This window comes from Dryas octopetala, chromosome 8 (assembly GCF_963921425.1).
Source record: "Dryas octopetala chromosome 8, drDryOcto1.1, whole genome shotgun sequence".
In the NCBI taxonomy this organism is placed as follows: Eukaryota; Viridiplantae; Streptophyta; class Magnoliopsida; order Rosales; family Rosaceae; genus Dryas; species Dryas octopetala.
Genome location: NC_141373.1, coordinates 18,447,731 through 18,469,267, shown reverse-complemented (window position 1 = coordinate 18,469,267; position 21,537 = coordinate 18,447,731). Strand labels below are relative to the sequence as shown.

At 36.0% G+C, this 21,537-nt stretch overlaps 4 protein-coding genes and 2 pseudogenes across 6 annotated transcripts; 4 read left to right on the top strand and 2 right to left on the bottom strand.

The window, feature by feature from the left end:
* The first annotated feature begins 1,141 nt into the window (after nt 1-1,141).
* On the top strand, nt 1,142-3,615 carry LOC147277760 (serine decarboxylase-like). The gene is made up of 5 exons (XM_086254135.1): nt 1,142-1,554; nt 1,710-1,941; nt 2,071-2,264; nt 2,375-2,511; nt 2,955-3,615. Exons 1-5 carry the CDS (start codon nt 1,248-1,250, stop codon nt 3,519-3,521), a joined length of 1,437 nt encoding a protein of 478 aa, XP_086110261.1. The 5' UTR covers nt 1,142-1,247; the 3' UTR covers nt 3,522-3,615.
* A 3,813-nt stretch (nt 3,616-7,428) lies between these two features.
* Nucleotides 7,429-9,209, top strand: LOC147277759 (disease resistance protein Roq1-like). The gene is made up of 3 exons (XM_086252944.1): nt 7,429-7,988; nt 8,194-8,302; nt 8,557-9,209. The coding sequence occupies exons 1-3, from the start codon at nt 7,510-7,512 to the stop codon at nt 8,977-8,979; spliced, it is 1,011 nt and encodes a 336-aa protein (XP_086109070.1). The 5' UTR covers nt 7,429-7,509; the 3' UTR covers nt 8,980-9,209.
* A 1,944-nt stretch (nt 9,210-11,153) lies between these two features.
* LOC147277757 (uncharacterized) lies at nt 11,154-15,210 on the top strand. Of its 3 annotated transcripts, none has more exons than XM_086252942.1 (4): nt 11,154-12,199; nt 12,325-12,445; nt 12,543-12,620; nt 12,733-15,210. In XM_086252942.1, exons 1-4 carry the CDS (start codon nt 11,697-11,699, stop codon nt 13,156-13,158), a joined length of 1,128 nt encoding a protein of 375 aa, XP_086109068.1. In that variant the 5' UTR covers nt 11,154-11,696; the 3' UTR covers nt 13,159-15,210. The 3 variants fall into 3 exon arrangements, with proteins under 3 accessions (XP_086109068.1, XP_086109066.1, XP_086109067.1); XM_086252940.1 differs by having other exon boundaries at nt 11,155-12,199; nt 12,322-12,445; XM_086252941.1 differs by having other exon boundaries at nt 11,156-12,199; nt 12,322-12,445; nt 12,546-12,620.
* LOC147277758 (TMV resistance protein N-like) lies at nt 14,451-15,199 on the top strand (annotated as a pseudogene).
* A 458-nt stretch (nt 15,211-15,668) lies between the features above and the next one.
* LOC147277756 (abscisic acid 8'-hydroxylase 3-like) lies at nt 15,669-18,313 on the bottom strand. Its single transcript, XM_086252939.1, has 9 exons — nt 17,980-18,313; nt 17,558-17,876; nt 17,324-17,476; nt 16,895-17,161; nt 16,728-16,814; nt 16,568-16,646; nt 16,364-16,470; nt 16,154-16,272; nt 15,669-15,759 (listed from the first exon to the last, which is right to left on the bottom strand). Exons 1-9 carry the CDS (start codon nt 18,186-18,188, stop codon nt 15,669-15,671), a joined length of 1,431 nt encoding a protein of 476 aa, XP_086109065.1. The 5' UTR covers nt 18,189-18,313.
* Nucleotides 18,314-19,318: 1,005 nt separating this feature from the next.
* On the bottom strand, nt 19,319-21,510 carry LOC147277755 (uncharacterized; annotated as a pseudogene).
* Between the last annotated feature and the right edge of the window lie 27 nt (nt 21,511-21,537).

The window sequence follows — 21,537 nt, the reverse complement described above, 5'->3', positions numbered from 1 at the left end:
TGATGTGATAATCTCATTTAATTATTTATATACAGACTCTTTAAATTAAGTATTTTATTAAATTCTTTAAATTAACTTTGTTTACTTATTGGAGTAACAGTAACGAAGTCATCACATGATATTCTTATGTTTTGCTGACCTTTAAATGTTAGTAGTTTTTTTTTTTTTTTCTTCGAGTACAAATTTTTAGAATTGGATATATTGTATGTCGTACAAAATAAGCACCGACTTATTTGTAACAAAATAAGAAGCTATCATGTCATAATATATGTAACATTCATTTTGTTTTTTTACCATGGAAATATGTAACATTCATTAATAATTTAAAAGTTGATCATTAATGTGACATATGATATGTTAATTTTTTATTTCACATGAATAAAGTATAGAGTGAACTCTTACATAAACTATAAAAATACTACCACTAACTAGAATTTTAAAAGAGCGAGAAAATTTTATAGATTTTATGGATTCTTATTAATTTTTATAGAATTTATCAAAATCTAAGGAAAAATGGTTAAAATTCTCATGGCTTTTATTATGTGAACAAAATTCACCATCCAAATCCACCAAAATTTACTACTTAATAAAATTTATAAGTTCTTAAAGACACCTAAATTTTTAAAGAATTTATAAAAAGCTCAGTTAGGTACATATAGATTTTTATGAATTGCATTAAAGTTTTAATTGAGAGCACTTAAATTTTATTAAACTTTTAAAATTCATTAAAATTTGAGTTGAGAACACTTCTAAATAAATAAACCAACTAATTATTGATACTATTAAAACAAATTAATTATTGATTCGGTGATATTTTTATAATATGAATTTTGTTAATCAAAATTGTGCCGAATAAGCCTAAATCTGAATAAGGAAAATACTTAAGACAATATGACATTTTTTAGACAAATTTTATGAATGCAGTAAGTGGTCCACAGATGAAATATTATCAAATTAGTAGCAATATAAAAAATTGAGATAATAATTAGCATTACCTGTTATTTTGAATCTTTGACTTATTATTGATTAGGTGGCAAAATCTGCTTCGATTATGAAAGGAATCTAAAACTCAATAATATATTAATATTTAATAGAAAATGAGCTCATAAATAAAAGATCCTAAATAAAAACAAGGCTCACCTCCCATTTCTTGCCCTTTCCAACTTTTCTTTCTCTTCTTTCCCTCTCTGTGAAGTTTCAAGGTTGGATTGTTTGTTTTGGTTTACAACTTGAAACTTGCAAATTTCATGGAGCACGGGAATGGGTTTGTTGGGATGGTCGACATGTTGTCGGAGGATTTCGATCCGACGGCCGTGGTTGCAGAGCCTCTGCCTCCGGTCGTAACCAGCGTCAACGGCGATCTGATGGGGAAGTTATCCGCAAACAAGGGTCAATCGCGAGAGATCGTGCTTGGCCGGAACGTGCACACCACGTGCCTGGCCGTGACTGAGCCTGAAGCCAATGATGAGTTCACCGGCGACAAAGACGCGTACATGGGAAGCGTCCTCGCTCGCTACCGCAAAACCCTCATCGAGAGGACCAAACACCATTTGGGTAGGTATTGGGAACTGGGTCGCTCGATTTTGTGCGAGTTGTGATGAGTTTGCTTCTGGGTCGTCATTGGATTTTGTGATTTTGATTGACATGAATTGAAATTTGAGCTAGAACATATGAATCTGAATCGTGGGTTGCTTTGGTTGCAAATGCAGGTTATCCTTATAATTTGGACTTCGACTATGGAGCTTTGTCCCAGTTGCAGCATTTCTCCATCAACAATCTTGGTGATCCGTTTATCGAGAGCAACTACGGAGTCCATTCGAGACAGTTCGAAGTGGGGGTTCTGGATTGGTTTGCTCGTCTCTGGGAGATCGAGAAGAGTGACTACTGGGGATACATCACCAATTGTGGTACGGAAGGCAATCTTCATGGCATTTTAGTCGGGTAAGTCAAGTGTTTGAGTAATGTATGTATGATTCTGTTCTTAATTCTTTACCACAATGATGATTAGATTGGTCATGACTAAACTAAACAATCAACAGTTGCATGTATAATTCGATTCAATTCTTGTAGGAGAGAAGTATTTCCAGATGGGATTTTGTATGCTTCCCGAGAATCGCATTATTCAATATTTAAAGCAGCAAGAATGTATAGAATGGAATGCGTAAAGGTTGATTGTCTGATCTCTGGTGAGATTGATTGCGAGGATTTTAGAACTAAACTTCTTGCTAACAAGGATAAGCCAGCCATTCTCAATGTTAATATTGGTAAGGGAAAGAGTTAAGATACACACATTGACACAATTTGAATTCACTCATATTATGCACAGCACCTCTGTTTGGTTGGTTGATTTACTGAATCAATGCTTGCATTGCAGGAACAACTGTCAAAGGCGCTGTTGATGACCTGGATCTTGTCATACAAACCCTTGAAGAATGTGGATTCAACCAAGATCGATTCTACATTCACTGTGACGGAGCGTTATTTGGACTTATGATGCCTTTTGTCAAACTTGTATGTCATCTCATTTCAACTCTTATTGTGGATAGGAATCTTTTTCTCATGCCTTAGGCCCATTTAACCCTTTTGGCTCTAAAATTATGTGGATTTCATAAGGAGACTTTTCCCATTGCGATATTGTGGATTTGACTCTTATAACTGAGCATGGCAGTAGTAAATTTATAATCTTTCCTTCATAGTTGACCTAAATGGATGATACTGATATCTATCATTGGGTAGCATAATTAATGAGCAAAAAATACTATTCATAAATCGTTTTGTGATTTGTAAAGCAAATAATTGTGGTAAATCTTCGTTTCCACTCTGTTCCTAAAGGATGGGATTAGAGCCAGCCTGTATAGTCTGGAATAGCCGTGTTGCTTTCTCATTGTAATCTGCAGTTTTTTGTGTTCTGGATTGATTTCTTCCCTTTGCTCACTATGTTTGGTGGTAAGCAGGCACCAAAAGTTACTTTCAAGAAGCCCATTGGAAGTGTCAGCGTTTCTGGTCACAAGTTTGTAGGATGTCCAATGCCTTGCGGTGTTCAGATAACAAGGCTGGAGCACATTAATGTCCTCTCAAGTAATGTAGAATATCTTGCTTCAAGGGATGCCACAATCATGGGAAGCCGGAATGGCCATGCTCCTATTTTCCTATGGTACACGCTCAACAGAAAAGGTTACAAAGGGTTCCAGAAAGAAGTCCAGAAGTGTCTTAGAAATGCTCACTACTTGAAGGACCGCCTTCGTGATGCTGGGATCAGTGCCATGCTGAATGAGCTAAGTAGCACAGTTGTGTTTGAGCGGCCTCACGATGAGGACTTTGTTCGTATATGGCAGTTGGCTTGCCAAGGAAATATTGCACATGTTGTGGTGATGCCAAGTGTCACCGTCGATAAATTGGATGATTTCATAGATGAACTAGTGGCAAAACGCTCAACTTGGTACAAGGATGGAAATGTTCAGCCTCCTTGTATTGCAGCTGATATAGGCACTGAGAATTGTGCTTGTGGGCTGCACAAGTGATTAATTACTAGTTTTTTGTACTGAGCAATATTGTAGTTGCTTTATTTAAACTCCTCATTTTTTAAGATTCTAGTTTTGTTTCAAAGGGTTTTCTCCCTTTGCTCTTATGATGCTTTCTTGCTCTTCTGATTTGTGTCCTCTTAGAACACTTGTGAAAATTCCTGTAACAGGGGATTGTTTTATGGTGGTTCAACTATTACTTGATGCATCATGCAAGTTTTTGGTCGGTCTTCCAAGTGTGCTCTTGGTTGATAAATTGATAGATATTCACTATTTATCAGGACCTAAAATTTAAACACTGATTATGCACTGCTCCAAAACAGACCCATATTAAAGCCTGTCATTGTTTTACATGTGGGAGTTGAACATACCATTTCTCCAACACATGGGGGTAATTACAATAATGCTACTCTTATTACAATTTTATACGAACATTTCTATAACATTTCTATAGCACCTAATGTGGCAGCTTAGTTAGACAACCACATCAACAAAGAAATTTCATATATATTTAATTCTTTTCTTAATTTTTTAATTGATAAAGAATAAAAAACTACTCAATGCCTCAAATGTTGCAGGCCTCCTTCCTCTCCCCTCTCCACCGTCAATTTCACCTCCCTCCCGCTCTCCACCGGTGCCGGCGTTCCGACCATCCACCAGAATTCAGACCGTCCATCGGGAACCAACCGAATCTGATAGCTAGACAAAATTCAACAGAACTGGAAAACCTGAAATGTCGTCCTCCACCATCGAGAAATTGGTTGGCGGCTCTAAAACCAAATCTGAAGTAATTAAAAGAACAAATAACCATCTAAGCAAGGGAAGGCATAGAAGTTCACATTCTTCTCTTCTCCTTTATCGACAAAATTTGATCTTTTCTCCGATGACTTTCTTAATTCATCAATTACCCAATACCCATATGCAGAAATGAATGTCAGACAGTTTCTAGATGCATATTATTAATTGATGTCACATAAAACACCAAATTTCATCACTGAAATTCCATAAAAAAACATTAAATCGATGCTTCTAGTGGTTGGTTCTGCTAGGAAAACCTTGATGATGACAACGGTTGCTTCTGCTATGATAGCATACAAAGCAGTGTCATTGAGGAATTTATCCTCAAAATCCCATTCAAAAAACTCATACCCCCAAGATACAGACCAAAGCCAAGATTCAAACAAACAGACCCTCCCACCACAATCCTTCTCTTCCCTCGCAGTTTTGGAGCTTTCACACTCTCTCTCGGCTTCGGAACCCCAAAACAGACCACACCACTCGTTTTCGACACCGCCAGCAACCTTTGTCTGGGTCCCCTGCACCTCCAAGTACTCTTGCTCCAACTGTTCATTCCCAAACATAGTCCTCGAAAAGACCCCTATTTTCGACCCCGTTCGATCGTCCGTTCGATCGTTCTCTTGCCCATGTACTGCGAAGCCAAAATGTGCCGCTCGGTCCACCGATCGAAACACCAATGCAGCTACACCAGAAGCTGCCCTCGTTATGAGTTCATGCACGCTTCCTGGACAACCGAAGGGATTTTGATCGGGAAGATAAAAGAGGATACGATGAAGGAGACTGGAAGTCGGTGGGGGAGAGCGGGAAATTGGAAGGGGAGATGAAGGAGGGAGGGGATGTCAGGGTGGGAAGTTTTCTATTTTTCCTTATTAATTAAAATTAATAATAAAATGAAAAATGAAAATTTTTAATGTTTTTCTGATGTGAATGTCCACCTAAGATGTCACGTGAGATGCCACATAAAATGGTATGAAATTACGGTAAGAATAGCATTACTGGGGTAACTATTATTACTACTAGCCTCTCCGCTCTCGCGAGTGCGAAGCGGCTCTTTCTATTGCGCATACGTTAGTTTTTGAGCATACATTCTATTTATTATTGTGCACCTTTGATTTTTTTTTTTTTTTTTTAGCGTGAGAGTGTTTCATTTGTTTAGATTAATCTTAAACTTTTACGCATACACTGTTGATTTGTTACGACAGTTGTTATTATGAGTCTAAGTATCGGGTTCATCTCAAGTAATACATGCGAGAGGCCGGCTTTTCCTTTTGACCAAATTGTCATCACACTTTGTAGTAAATATTGTCACTTTTTGAGGCATGTATTAACTAAGAATGTAGTTACTAAATTTATTTAAATAGTTCTCAAAATATATGTGCAAGCGAGCAATAAAGTTGTAAGCAAACACTGATATTTTAGCAAGCGTAGTCCGTTTAATAGGCTGTTTCTATTATATATATGTTTTTTTTTTTGTTTCATTTAATCAATGAGATGAAAATTTACAGTCATATAAAAAGTCATAAAATTTGGGCTAATCATGTGAGATTCATGTCTATACTGTTATTTAAAAAACATACGTTACTTTTAAAATGAGAATGCTTTTTCATGAAAAATCTTATCAGGAAAAGGATTTTAAAGAGTTGTTTTTCTTGGTAAGAAAAAGAAAAAGAGAAGATGTATTTTTATATATTATTTAAATTATCTAATTGAAGCTGTTAGATACATTTTTTTTTAATTTGTAGTTCACTTGTAAAAAGAATTATTTTGAAAATAATGGAGACAATTTGATTTTTGACCTCAAAATAAAAAATAAAAATTTGATAGTAGTGTCAATTCTACATAATGTAGAATTGGGTCAGTTTTCCCATCTGTTTTAACTTAGATAGATAAAAATTACAAAATAGACAACAAAGAGAAAAACTATTTACAAAGTAGCATGGAGAAGAGTTTAAGCAAATGCAAAAGGAGTAGTAGAAACTTAGCAAAGTACACACGCTGGAATAACGACAATGATGTGCAAAGTAAAAAAAAAAAAAAATAAAAGATGATAATTGAAAACAAATGCATTTGTGTGTGCGCGTGTGTGTGCAATCAAACATGCAAATTTTTCTTACTATTTAGTTTTAATTTGACAACATATGGACAGTAGCCAACATGTACCCACAAAGCTATCATCCACATATTCAATATAAAGAGTGTAGTAACAACAAAAAATATGCCACAGTTAAATGAAAAACATTTCATAGGTAAGAAAAAAAAAACTATTTAACAAAGTGCAGTCAAGATGAGTAAATGCTTTAATGATAAAAAAGTTTTGTAAGAAAGTTTTGTAATCTGCGAGCATAGCTGCTCCCCTTTTTTCCTGTGAACAGAAAAAATGCTAATATTGGCTGCTCTGGTTTCAATTGATCATTTTCTTTCTTGATTTTCTAGCTCACTTTTTCTGTTTCCTATTTGAGCTGCAGGTATTCTTCAAGCAACTCTATAGGTATCTTCTACTTGTGCTCTTCTTCCTAGAACTGCATTGACTCACTCTCACACTTCTCTTTTCTCTTTTGAAGTGACTTTCAAATAAGATTTTATACCCTAAATCTTGTATTTAAAACCTAACATGCAGCCTCTATAAAGCCTATTCTATACCCTAGGAGGGGAAATACTCTTCAAATAATGATAAATACCTTTCAAATCGCGGAAGAACTTTATTATGAATTAAAATGATTTTCTTATAAATTAAAATGACTTTATTATAAATTAAAAAGATTTTTTTATAAATTATTATGAATTAAAATGATTTTCTTATAAATTTTAAAACACTTCCGATCTCTATTTAAAAACTGTTTTTTTAAAGAATCTAAGCCTAATTATCTCACAAAAAAAAAAAAAAAAATTTTGCAAATAGCAACTTTTTTTGTTTTTTTTTTAACATATATTAAAAAGGAAAAAGATATTTGTAAATATAGAGTAAGCGGGCCTACTTTAGAGTTTAGAATATAGAGGGAGTAGGTGACAAAATATCTGGAAACAGTACAGACAAAAACGAAACCAAACCGTGTGGTCCTCACTTTCTCACCACTAACATACGCCGTCCACTGCCCTCCAAGAGTCTAAGACCAATTTTTTCAACTTGCTTGTTTTAATTGATTATATGGAGTAGATTAACTTCTTGCTTAATTATCAGTTTCCATTAATAATGTTGAGAAGGCAAAAGCCTGAAGCTGTAGCTACTCCTCCATGGGAGTACGATATCTTCTTGAGTTGCAAGGATGAAGCCATCATCAAGAGTTTTACTTCCTCTTTACTCCATAAATTGCGGCACCAAGGGATTAAAGTTTTCGTGGATGACCAAGACCTTGAAGAAGGAGGCCAAATTACTTCTCCGCAACTCTTGACAAAGCACGTTATCGTTGTTCTCTCGTTGGACTATGCTTCTTCCCCTTGGCATTTGGACAGACTTTCCAAGATTCTTGAGTGTATGGAAGACATGAACGGCAGAATTCTACCAGTGTTTTATGGTGTGAATCCCTCCGATGTTCGAAAACAAAATGGAAGTTTTGAGGAAACCTTCCACATGTATGAAGAAAGGTTTAGAGAAGACTTGGCAAAGGTGCAACGTTGGAGAGCTGCTTTATCTAAATTGAGCAATATCGTTGGGTGGACTTCCCAGGGTAGGTAAGCATGAACGAACTGTTAGCTTGATATGCATTATTAACATATTTTTTATAACTGAGTTTAAGCTTTTAGGGTTTGGTCGTTGTGCTGAACAACTGGTCCATAATACTTTGGATATATATGTTGCCTACTTCGCGTTTCATATTATATCACCTAACGATCATTAATTATATATATATATATATATTTTTTTTTTTGGTGTTAGGAAAAACAAAGAGCTGATTAAGGAAATTGTCGAAACAGTGTGGAGCAAATTGCATCTCACACTTGATCTACAAGAAAAAGCACATCCTACAGGCAGTCGGAAAAAAGAGGTTGTTTATCCTACATTTCCATTGTTAAGCTCCATACATGATCACTTAGCTAGTTACAATTCACTATGCAGCAGGTCACGTTTACTAGCATTAGTTCCAATGATTACAATGGTCAAAAGTTCAAAACTCATAACCAAAGTTTTTTTTTTTTGGCCACTAAACTCATAACCAAAGTTAACCAAACATTTTCGTCGCATATTAATTTGTTGTCTCTGTAAGTTTTAATTGAACTTGCTACTATTTTTTGTTTTTAGGGTACTTTTGAGCGGACTTTTTTACTCACTAACCTCTGCCTAGAGATTTTGTCAGCTGCTTTTGATCAAGCTTCGTCCCCAAGTAAGCCCCACTATGCATTATTTGGTATGCTGCTTGCTATTGCAGCTGTGCTCACTTGCATCTGGGAGCTCATTCACAAGGGTACAGAGGAAAGAGTAGTATTGAAGAGGTCCGGAAAGGTGTGGTGGTTTTATTATCCACATCCTCGCAATAACACGCCTTTTGGTACTCTCCCTGACTTTTACGGTTTAATCGGTGGCATCTCTCAGTGCAGTTGCTCCACAATTCAGTATGTTTACTTCCATCAGCATGCTGATAATCCTATCAAACTATCAGTTTTGCCTGCCATCTTTCTTATGTGTTTGGCTGGTTCAAGACTAAATAGGAATCAAAACCATTGAGGCGAGAGCCTAGAACCTACTGCTTAGACAAAGGTTAATTAATTAAATTGTGAGTAAATATGAGGATGGTTTCTTTGAGAAAAACCTATGAGTAGACATGGGCATTGAGTTAATTGTGCAGATGTTGTTGTTGTACGTACAATGTTATTGTTCCTAACTTCCATTTATTGACTGTTTGTAGGGAAATAAGTATGTACTATATATATATTTTTTTTACTTCTACAAAACCATATTCTTTGGAAAGCTTGGAAAATTGCTTGTATTTATCAGACTGTTAATTTGGGGTAGAATGCTTGGAACCACTTTCCAATGGCTTTCAGCACCCAAAGTGTTGAGGTGTGGAGCCAATTTCAAAGTGTTTTGATGTGTTTTGGCAAGTGGAATTGATCCAAGAACTTTTGGGATTAATCCACTAGAGAAGGCAGCAGAAACTGAGGTGAATTTGTTTGAGCACTCCAGATGTTTGTTGAAATGCTCCAGTCATGGGTAAATTTTTTGCTCCCATCTTTAGGTGTGTGATCTTGGGAGGGAATTCTGGGCTTTTAATTCCCCAACACAAAGAGCCTCCACGTCTACTGCTCCATGGAAACAAATGATGTTCGCTTTATAGGGATATGTTACTGGCGGATTTGGTAATATATCCGCCACTAATCAATTATTAGTGGCGGTTTGCGTCCGCCACAAACAGCTCACATCTTTCACGTATTTTCAGAAAATACAGTGAGTTCTGCTGAAATATATACCAACATTAGATATTACTATAATTTCTTCTACGATGGTATATTTAAAACTTGATTATGGAATTAACCTATCCTTCATTCTTAATTATTAGGGAATTGAACAGAAGCAATTGAAGGCATACTGTTAGACTGTCCTGAGTCGACAATGATGGAAGACTTGAATCCTAATGCTTTCTATAAGATGCGTAAGCTAAGGTTTCTCAAAATTCACAATTTGAACAGTGCTAAGCTTTCTCAAATCTCCAAATATGTTCCTAATTCCTTAAGACATTTTGAGTGGAGTTGTTCTGTTTCAAAAGGTCTGCCACCAAGTGTTGAAGTTAATGCCTACTCTTTACTTAAGCTTAAACTATGTTGCACTTATATCTACTTTATGCTTTAACTTTGAATGGTAAGATCATCAAGCTCACAATGGATGGCTGAGATCATTACCTTAAAGTACTTTATGCCAGTTATGAAAATATCACAATTAGTAGGTGAGATCAAATCTGATTTTCACTATTCATATTTTCTCTCTTCTCTCTCTGCTTTTTCTCTGTTCTCTTTGAGCCCTTGCTGTGCCTAGCTTGCATCTTCCACCATTTGTGTTTGTGTGAGATTGTTGCAGGTTAAAGGTTAAATCCAACACCAAGTACTCAACCAGATGGATGAACTTCCTGACCGCAATCTACATATCAGAATATATGATCAGCTTCAGAATGGAATAGTGGTAAGATTATTGTATAAATATCATTTTAGTTTTTTTATTTGTATAAATTGTAAGGTTTTGGAGAGCTAATTATGCTATCATTTGTATAAATTGTGCAGTACTATTGGGTTTAGTTGAAATATATGCGCCCTTTATTGAAGCAGACAGCTTTCAGCATTTAGCCAAGACATGTCGTATGGCGTTGCATTTGTGTACCAGGCTCATTGCACCAGCCTTGCTTTGTTTCATTTTCATTTCTTTATTTTGTGTCATTTCTTGGAAAAGTTGTTCTTTCTCTTTTCTTTTTTCTTTTGATCATTGGGTTGTTTAAGAACAACAATGGAGGAATCCATTTTTTTTTTTTCGTCTGAAATTGCTCAACATGTCCATTATACACTATCATTTAATAATTAAAATAATCAAACAGCACCTCCTTGAAATAATATTTGCCCCACCAATTGATCGAACACAATGTTCAAATTTGTCTCCATGATAAAGTTAAACCCAATTCTTTGTTTGAATATATATGTTTTGCAAAAACAAAATTAAACCCTCAACACTCAAAGGATGAATACAAGGTTGCTCAAAAGATATAGAAACTATTGAGCCTCTTTACCTAACAACTTAAGCCTCTCTTTTATATTCACTTCTTGCCTTCTCTTTTATAACTGTCCCTGTTAAAAAATAAAGAACAAGAGAAATAACTGAATCTCTGAAGGTAGAGAGAGATTATATTGATGTATTTATAGTGGTTTTACATTGACCAGAATTTCACAACTTCCGCATTTTTTTGGATAAGCACAACTTGTATGGTAATAGAACTATTTCCTGTTAACCATATATGCACAAAAGGAAAATATTTGGAAATAAAGGAATTAATGGAGAAAAACAGCAGCTGGATTGGATTTGTCAACCGTTGGATGTTGATTTGAGGAATGACAGCAGCTAGTAATGTTTTTTGTTAGTAGTACCTTCATATTTTCTTGAACAGAAATGTTTTAAAGTGGCTCAGCTACAATTGGATACTTGTTTTTTGGCATCCTTACAATGGTTGGCTGGACTGAGTCATGGTCCTACTAAGGTCATTTTTCAGGGGCCAGATTAGAAGGAAAAGGCAGGGCTGACAAGAGAAACCGAGTGGTCCCGACCAATGACCAAAGCCACTCCAAGACCAATTCTTCAACTTGGAGAGCTAATTAACAGACCAGCTCAATTTTCATACGTTTGGGAACTTGCTTGTCTTAATTGATTGTTAATTTGGAGAGCTCAAGTTTTTCAATCAGTATCCAATGGTGTTGCACAAACAAAGAGTTGTATATATTCCTTTAGCCATATCTATTCCTTCGACTTCTCTATGGGCCTTCGATGTCTTCTTGAGTTGTGATCATGAAGACAATTTTTCATCCCATTTATACCACAAATTGCTTTCGCGAGGAATTTGTACTTTCAAGGACGGCCAAGAATTTGAAAAAGGCACAACTAGTCCTGAAAAGCTCTTGAACACAATTGAAGAATCAAGGTTTGCCATTGTCATTCTCTCGCCAAACTGTGCTTCTTCCCCCCGGCGCTTGGATGAGCTTTCAAAAATTCTTGAGTGCATGAAAGACGGGAACAAAATTCTACCAGTATTTCGTGATGTCAATCTCTCCCATGTCCAAAAACAAAAGGAAACCTTTGAGAAAGCCTTCAACATGCATGAAGAGAGATTTAAGGAAGACTTAGCAAAGGTGGAAGTTTGGAGAGATGCTTTAACAAAGGTTTACAATTTTGCTGGGTGGACTTCCAATGACAGGTGAGTAAGAATGAAAAATTGGTCCATGGCTTGATCACAAGACCAATACTTGGATATGTTGGGTACTCACGTTTCATTATTATCTCATCTGATGATTATTACTTATTTTATTTTCTTGGTAGTAGGAATGAAGTACAGGTTATCGAAGAGATTGTTGAAGCAGTGTGGAACAAGCTACATACTACATTCAGTCCAAAAAAGAAAGTGCATCCTACATTCACATTGTTAGATTCGACACACGACTTGGTTAGAATTGATTTTAGACTAAAGGAAATACAACTGTTTTTAAAGCTTTTTGAGCAACTTGTAGATGGTATTCTTAACTACAACTCAATCCATCCAGCAGCAGGTCGCATTTACTAGCAATAGTTCGAATGAGAGCAACAATATTGCCCATGACGAGTCAAAGCACACTACAAATGTAATTGTCAAAACTCATAACCATAGTAATTAACCAATGTACATTTTCGTTGCATATTGCTTAATAGATCTCTTTAATTTTTACTTGAGCTTATAACAAATTACTTTTGTAGGCTACCTCAGCAGAGTGGATCTTTTTACTCACTAACCTCAGCCTAGAGATTTTGTCCGCTGCATTTGATCAGGCTTCGTCCCCAAGTAAGCCCCACTATGCACTAATTGGTATGATGTTATCGATTGCAGCTGTACTCACTTGCATTTGGGAGCTGATTCACAAGGGTATAAAGGAAAGAGTAGTATTGAAGAGGTCCGGAAAGCTGTGGTGGTTTTATTATCCACATCCTCACAATAAAACACCTTTTGGTACTCTCCCTGACATTTATGGATTAATTAGTGGCATATCTCAATGCAGTTGCTCCACAACTCAGTATGTTTACTTCCATCAGTATGCTGATAGCCCTATCAAACTATCCCTTTTGCCTGCTATCTTTCTTATGTGCTTGGTTGGTACAAGACTAAATAGGAATCAAAACCATTAATGCGAGCCTGGAACCTACTGCTTAGACAAAGGTTAATTTTGTGAGCAAATAAAGTGGATGATTCTTTGAGAAACCTATGAGTAGACATGGGCATATATATAGTTATTTGTGCAGTTGTTGTTTTGAATTTTAGTTTTCAAGTGTTGTGAATTTTAGTTTTATTTTGTAGCGTAATCATCAGTTTTGCAAAATTAGTGTTGAGCAACTATATGAGACCCTGCAGATGGAGAATTTTCTTAGCTGGATTCCACATAGATGAGTTGTTTCTTCAAAGCTAATAATAATTCTGATTATACATGATATGTGCTACAAGCAGGAATAATTTTGCCTGATGCATTGAAGTGTTTTGGATTTGCTGATAAGATTTATCTGTAGAATATAATTACCAGAAAAGAGAAGAATTGGAGAATGGAGATAGGAGAAAACTAGACATTGACACATAATTAGCAACTTACATTCTGTATCAACATTTACACAATGAATTTAGTTAGAATTTTAAAAAATCACAATTCAAGAAATCCCCTTTCCCATGATAATTAAGCTATCGAGTATTGACTTTCTTAAGACTGGCTGAATTGCTCTCAATCACCATCCAGAAAACTCAAAAGCAAGCAGAAAACCAACAGCAGAAGCACTGTGACAATTAAAAATGCCAAGAACAATAGTCTAAAATACTGCTTCTACAGAATGTCATTTGGCGATTTCATAAGATCACACATAAGGGTTAAGGCTACAAAATGCTAATTCAGTTATCAGTAACATCCTTTTTAAGTGTGTTTTGCTGGAGATTGTTGGCTAGTGACTGAACAAATTTGATTATTCTTGTCATAGTGGATATGTTCTGATATATGTTGACCTGAGAAATTGAATTATCAACTGTTCAATGAATGCCTCACAGTCCCACCACCAGGCAGCAGAACCTTTTATCTCTGCCAGCTAGGCAGAGATCTATTCTCTGTCATTTTTAAAGATTGTAACATTTAGTATAAAGATTGGCCATAAGATGTATGTGACATAGAAGAAACTTTACAAAACCGAAGCTTCAGCTTTCTTCTTTTATATAGTCAGGTGTGGATGAAAAATCTTCTCCATTTAAATATAATTTCCTTTTTTCCATTATAGTACATGAGATGAGCACAGAAATACAAAAATGAACTATTGCCTGTTAAAGCAGTGGGTTCGTAATCTCCTTTCCCCGTTATCCTTATCCTTAATTTTTAAATAAGGATCTGAGCCATGAGCAGATTACCAATGGCTTTCAGCAGCCAAGGATCCTCCACATCTACTCCTCCATGGAAATACCATGTGTTTTGAGTTTCAGGGTGAAGACACTTGAGAGCGTTTTACAGAGCGTGTCTACCACAAATTGCAGTGGCAAGTATTTAATGTTTTCAAAGACAGCAATTGTTGTTATCTCGTTAAACTATGGTTCTTCCACTTGGTGCTTGGATGAACTTCTAAGGATTCTTGAATGCATGGAAGCCAGGAACACAATTTTGCCAGTTTTTATGAACTTCTGATGTCCGAAAACATTTGGAACTTTTGTGGAAGCTTTCGACAAGCATGAAGAGAAGTTTAAGAAAACAAAAGTGCTACTTTGGAGAGATGCGTTAACAAATTTGTCTAACTTTGTTGGGTGGACTTCAAAGAATAGGGGTGAAGTAGATCTTATCAAAGGAATTGTTGAAACAGTGTGGAATAAAGTGGAGCCTACATTGACATTGTTAGGTTCCAAGGAGAAGTTTGTCGGAATTGATTTTGAACTAAGGAATATAACTATGCTTTTAGAACCGAAGGCAAATGATGATCGCTGTATAGGGATATGGGGTAAGGGCGGACAGGTAAGACAACGATTACTAGACTAGTTTATGAGAGTATCTCCCACAATTTTGAAGTTAGCTGCTTTCTTGCAGATGTAAAAGAGGGATCGCTTGTCCACATGTATGACCATCCAAAAGAGAGCATTGCTTTTGGTTTGAAAGCTGTTAATTTTTGCTTATTGATGTGTAGTTCCACTCTGCACTGTTGTAAAAGTTTGTAACTGGATCCAATAGCTTTTTCTAAACTGAAGATGTTTTATATCTAAATGTTTTAGCCTTTCCTTCTTTCTATTTCTTTACGTTTAAGATTTTATATTCTCTTCTTGCCTTATCTTCTATAGCGTGCTGCGCTTGTGAAAAATGAAACAAGAAGAAAGAATCTCTAATGGAATTATATTCATGTATTTATGGTGGTTTTACTTTGACCAAACTTTCAAAATGTCCGCATTTTTTTCTTTTTGGGATGAAGTACAACGTACTTGCATGATAATGGAACTATTTCCTGTTAACTATATATACACAAAAGCAAAAGATTTGAAATGGAGGAACTAATGGAGAAAAACAGCATCTTGATTGGAAATGTCGACCGTTGTGTGTTGATTTGATGCATAATTGCACAACAGTAGCTTGGACTGATCTAATAATGTTTATTGTTATTAGTGTCTACAGAGTTTCTTGAACAGAAATGTTTTAAAGTAGCTCGGCTACAATCGGATACTTGTTTTTTGGCATCCTTACAAGGGTTGGCTGGACCGAGTCATCTTTCTCCAAAGGGCTCCACCTGTAATAGTGATTGAAAATCCAGAATCAGAATTATAGCTACCTAAAAATTCAGGTTGGAACTTAAATGTTCCTCCTATCTTCTGTGAAGAATTACCTGCTCAGATGGTTATAGTCATCCTATACATCTCAACTCTTTCGAACAGTATGCAAAAATTGGAGAAATCCTTTACTAGTTCGCAGATCATATGGTTTTGTTTTCATTTTTGGTGAGAACAGATCATATGGTTACTGTTATATGATATGCACAACTTTGGTTTCTTACATACATTGACTAGGCTGCATTTAGTTATTAGTTGTCTTATAGTCATAGCTGTCAATTTCTTCTTCTTTTTCTTCTTTTGAAAAATATATATATATAATATATATATTCTGAAAGTTTTTCTTCATCTTACTTGTATCTGCAAACCAGGTGATGAATGAATACGGAGATTTCGAGTTTGGCCAGGTTGATTCCAGGGCACATACGCTGCCCACTACCAAATCCAAGAAAGCTAAAAGGCTTTAGGGGTTCCTGCATTTTACTTTATAATTAATTTCTAATGCAAGAGTTTCAAAAGCAAAATCAACTGCTGTTTTTCCCAATATAGGAAGAGCATGCTTACATCAAACCTGGAGGGATCAAACTTTTGAGGATTGGGAAAGACTTCTGGGTCATGGTGAATGGAGACAACATCCAAGTTAACAGACCAGCCCTTCTCTATTTTATATCCTGTAATAGTGGAAAATTATTTAGAACCACATAGTCAAACTTGGTGAAGTAATACTTTCGCTTTTGTTATCTGGTTTTCAGAGACAAAGTGTTTTACCATCAATCTCAAAATTCTGGGCAGCTTTTCTTGAAAACCAAGGTAAAATAGTGGCCCTCCGAAGGGTTTCATTGATTACCTGAGCTTAAATAATGAAGCATAGTTGAGTTTCAATTGATAAATTGTTAGAAAAGCTTTTGAATATTGATGTAGTGCTTACTTTGGCAGTGTAAGGCATGTTGTTAACTTCATCCCATGATAGATTTGCTCCATTGTCTCGGTCTGCTTGAATTTGTCTGTGCTCATCCTGTAATTAAGTTGACAATTTTTAGTGTTCAGTCTTCAGTGGAAATCAAATATCAGTTAAACCCTGCCTAGATACATTACTCTTAGTTGTTCCAAAACAGCAGGATTTTCGCCAAGGAATTTAATGAGCCATGTGAGAGCAGCAGTTGTGGTATCATGACCTGCAACCAGCAGAGTTAATATGTTGTCCTTCAATTGTTTGTCAGTGAGTTTATCTTTATTATCTTCATCGCCTGCTGCTTTGCTATGCTTCATTAGCAGCGATTCTAAGAAATCTCGTTGGAAGCCTTCTCCATTTCTCCTTTTAGAAATGATTGAGTCTAACATTGCATACATCCTATCTCGTGCCTGATAAAATGGAACTGATACCATCAGCAATTTCCTTTATTTGATGAAGAAGCAAGAATTTCTGTACATCATTTCAGGAATGTGCTTGCTTCTGTACTGTAAATTAGCTTGACAGTATGTATTTGTTAGTGTTTCATTTTGATGGTAACCAAGAAGTGATACCTGTATACCACTATGAAAGGCTGTTCCAGGGATTTTAAATGGCAGGGATGCAAAAGAGGAAGATATCAGTTTAAAATTGGCTCGAAACTTCTCCTGCTCTTCTCCAGCAGGCTCCAAGCTCATTATCATGTTCCCAATCACTTTGAGAGTGAACTGCCAAAAAAAAAATAAAAAATTAAAACATAAGTTGCTTCCCTAGAAACTTGCTCTTTGAGTTGGTAAGCTATACTAAACTGTAGAAGCTTCTTCAAGAACCAAAACTGTTCGTCCGGGCCATTGTTCTAATGTTTCGATTGCCAGAGTATTGATAAACTGAAAATATTTTTTAAGGCCATCAACTGATAGGGGCTCTGCAATCAGCCGTCTAAGCCGCTTGTGTTCTTCACCAGTGGTTTGGAGCAAGCTGGTAGGTCCTAGCACCTGCTGCCCTGTATAGAAGAGGTTTAAGCTAACCATTCCATCTTTTCCTGCTAACAACATCTTGCTTGCTTCCCTCCCAGTCATGAAGACAGTGAATCTACCAAGCACACTAGTCTTGAACACATTTCCATACCTACAAAATGACATGCATATTACAGAAAGATCAAAATAAAATTGCTTTTGGAAATTGTCACCTTTCAGTAATGATTTTTCCTTTTTAATAGTTAATTGGATACCTCTGCTGCCTTTTGTTCATGAAGTTGTATATACCAGATGGGCTTGAAAACTCAGATATAAATGAGAAGCTTTCTCCTACAATAGGCCAACCCAAGCTACCTGGGATTCCCACCATGCTTTTTGGTGAAGTCCAAGATTGCAGCACAAAGAAAGCTGAAAACACAAAAATGGATAGCAGCAACATGATGATTAAGATGAACAGCTCCATTGTGAGTTACTCAACCAGAAGATAGCACACCAAAAATAATCAATTTTCTCAGTCTTGATTCCACATATTCATATTCTTCTTTGAATTTGATGTTTGTTCATTAGTAATCACATTATATTAAAGCACACTTGGAGTAGACTTTGTAATTAACGTTAGCATCCAATCAACCATTGAGTCATTGTACACCCTCTTGTTTGACATTTTTAACTCCATTGGTATTTGGGGATGCCTTGTTTTCCCTCTTGTTTCTTCTATGTTTCCTTTACGAGGGTGACAAATTTTTTAATTTCTTTTCTTATTTTTCAGTGATAAACAATATGGGAGGCTTGACTGTATCTATATATTGGTTTCGAATTGTGGATATGATGGTAAGAATTTCTTTGCCGGCCTTGAGCTTAATACAATGTTTGAGCACAAAATCTCCATATTTATTAGTGCACATATTAGATATTGCCGCTTGTATTTGAGGAAAGCAGTGAAGGGTAAGTCCAAGGCAAGAGAATTAGACAATCATTAGACAGTTCCTTTGGTAGACACTCCATTTAATTAATTAATTAATTAGCTGTTTGACTATTAGTTCAGTGCAAGTGCATTAATGCTTGTAGACCCAATATACCATCACCATGTGAGATGCCTACTGCTAACTTCTCGTAGCTTCATTCTGCTTTGTTCTCTTTCTTGTCTTCTGGGATTGGTATAAATTTGAACGGCAGTAAGCCTCGGAAGTAAAAACAACAGCAGCGGCACTGCCAAAACAACAAGAAGCACTTATCAATTGTTGGAAACAAGACAGATACATATACTTTTTCCCAGATATAATAGTGCCCTAGGAAGCATCGATACGGGTATGGCACCGATACGTGACACGACACCGATACACAATATGGCAAATTTCTAAAAAATAACAACACCGGTACAGCTCTGATACGGATATTAAAATTATATATATATATTTAAACTTAAAAAAAAAAAATCAAATATCATCTAAATATTCCAAATAAAACACACCATAATTCATAAAATATGTTCCAAACAAAACACAAAATAAAACATGTTCAAATAAAACAATACATAAAATATGTTCCAAATAAAACACAAAAAACTCATAAAATCCAAATTCCTAATGAACTTCATTCATCATCTTCATCACCATCATCAGTAAAAAACATGGCTTCTAATTCCGGTTCATCAAGGGAAAGGTTTGCAACCTCAAGAGTTCCGCCACTCTCCAATTTCATGGAATCAAATTCATCCCCTCCAACAGCCCACATTTGAGACACACCTTCTTTGTAGATTGCACTTTTCCATGATAAAAGATGAAGATTGTAATGAACAAACACTAAATCTTCCACCCTTTGTGGTGTTATTTGGTTCATTCTCACCAAGTGAATGAAATTATAAGTGCTCCAATTTCTTTCACAACATGAGGATGAACAAGGTTGTCCAAGTAGCTTTAAAGCTATGGATTGGAGGATTGGTGTGGAAGCTCCATGGACAATCCACCATTTCACCGGAAGCACCAATCCTCTACCCTTAATTGAATCAGTATTAGAAAAATCTTCAATACATGCCGAAAAAGCGGCATACTCCATATTGAAACTTCTTCGCTCCCCCTCATGAGTAAAATATCTTTTGATACATTTTTTCCTTTCGGTTGTGATCTCAATATCTTTGTGTGGAGCAATACGGTTGGGAGCCTCCGTTAGCCACTCATTGTTATAATACCTAGAAGCACAATAGGGTTGACCAATATAAAATTAAAATGGCAAAACCAAATATTCAAAATTTACTAAATAGTAAATATATATATTAAAAAAAGTTACCTAGGATTTAAATAATGTGCCAAACAATGAAGTGGTGTACTACTCTTAGTCCATCGCTCCACTAAAATTCTATGCACCACATCATAAAACCTTGATGCTTCATTGAGTTGTTTTCTTTCATGTGCATAAATAGCCTCCTTCACTTTTTCTATCATAGAATCCCATCACTCATAAATCAAGTGAAGGCAAGGTGTGTCCGTATTGGCCAACCTAAGCATCTCATAAATGGGAGCGGTAAAGCTAAGTATATAATCAATGACTCTCCAAAAGTCTTCATCTAATATCTTATCCTTGATCATTCTTGCTTTTTTCACATCATCTTCTTTGTATGAATCCCATTCTTCACTAATCACCGTATGCTCCAAGCCTTGTTTTATTTTCTTAAATCTTTTAAGCATCACAATTGTGGAGGTAAAACGTGTATCGGCAATGGACAACAACTTCAACTTGCATTGATTATTATACATTGACAATCTCATACTATGGTTCATGATAAAGTTTTTTATCATCAAAGCATCCTTATAAATCTTTGCTATCCAACCGCATTGTTCTTGAATATCTTCATGTCTTGCACTTGAAGATGGTGAGCAAATTCCCTTCAAAGCAAGATTGACGGTATGGACAACACATGGTGTCCAAAAGATGTGTGGAAATTTGGCTTCGATAAGCAATCTGGCGGCCTTGCATTATCAGTGATTACTTGAACCACATCTTGTGAACCAATTTCCTGAATGGCATCAATAAGTATGTTAGAAATGTAGAATTTGTCATTGTACTCACCTTGAGTATTGATTGCTTTCAAGAACATAGGCCCACTTTCACAAGTAGCCATAATATTTGTAAGAGGTCTTCTTTGTGAATCTGACCACCCATCACTACATACACTTACACCCTTCTCTTTCCAAGTCATCTTAATTGGCTCTAGCAATTTGCCAATGTTAGACCTTTCCTTTTGGAGAAGTGTAGTTCGCAATTTGTTGTAACCTGGAGGGACATAACCCGGAATTGAGTTAGAAACAGCACAAGTGTATGAACGCACATAGTGTGGATTCCTTGCAAAGTGAAATGACAAACCACCCGTGTAAAACATTCTTGCAATTTCACCTTCCAATTCTTCTCTAGCTGCCATTGTGAAGGCTTTCTCAATGGCTCTACTCATTCCCTTCCTCTTTTTTGGCTCAACAATATCTTCATAAAGTTCACCATCCATTCTCATAGTACTACTCGCAGAAGAACCCATTGTTGTGGGTAAAGGAACTTGATTAGGTAAAGATTTTTGCTTCCTAGCTTTAGCCTCATCTACCTCTTTTTGCAACCTCGGCAAATGAGTCTTTGAATTTGGGCATATAGCAATTTCATTTCCTGACTTTCGTAATAAATGACAACTCACTCTAAAGTAGGATCCATTAAAAGTGCCATTATAGAAATTGCACATAAACTGGGTATTTCCTCCAGAACTCCCCACTTTTTTTCCCAAGATTCTTGACATACTGCCATAATGGGGCATTATCATTCACCTCAACAGC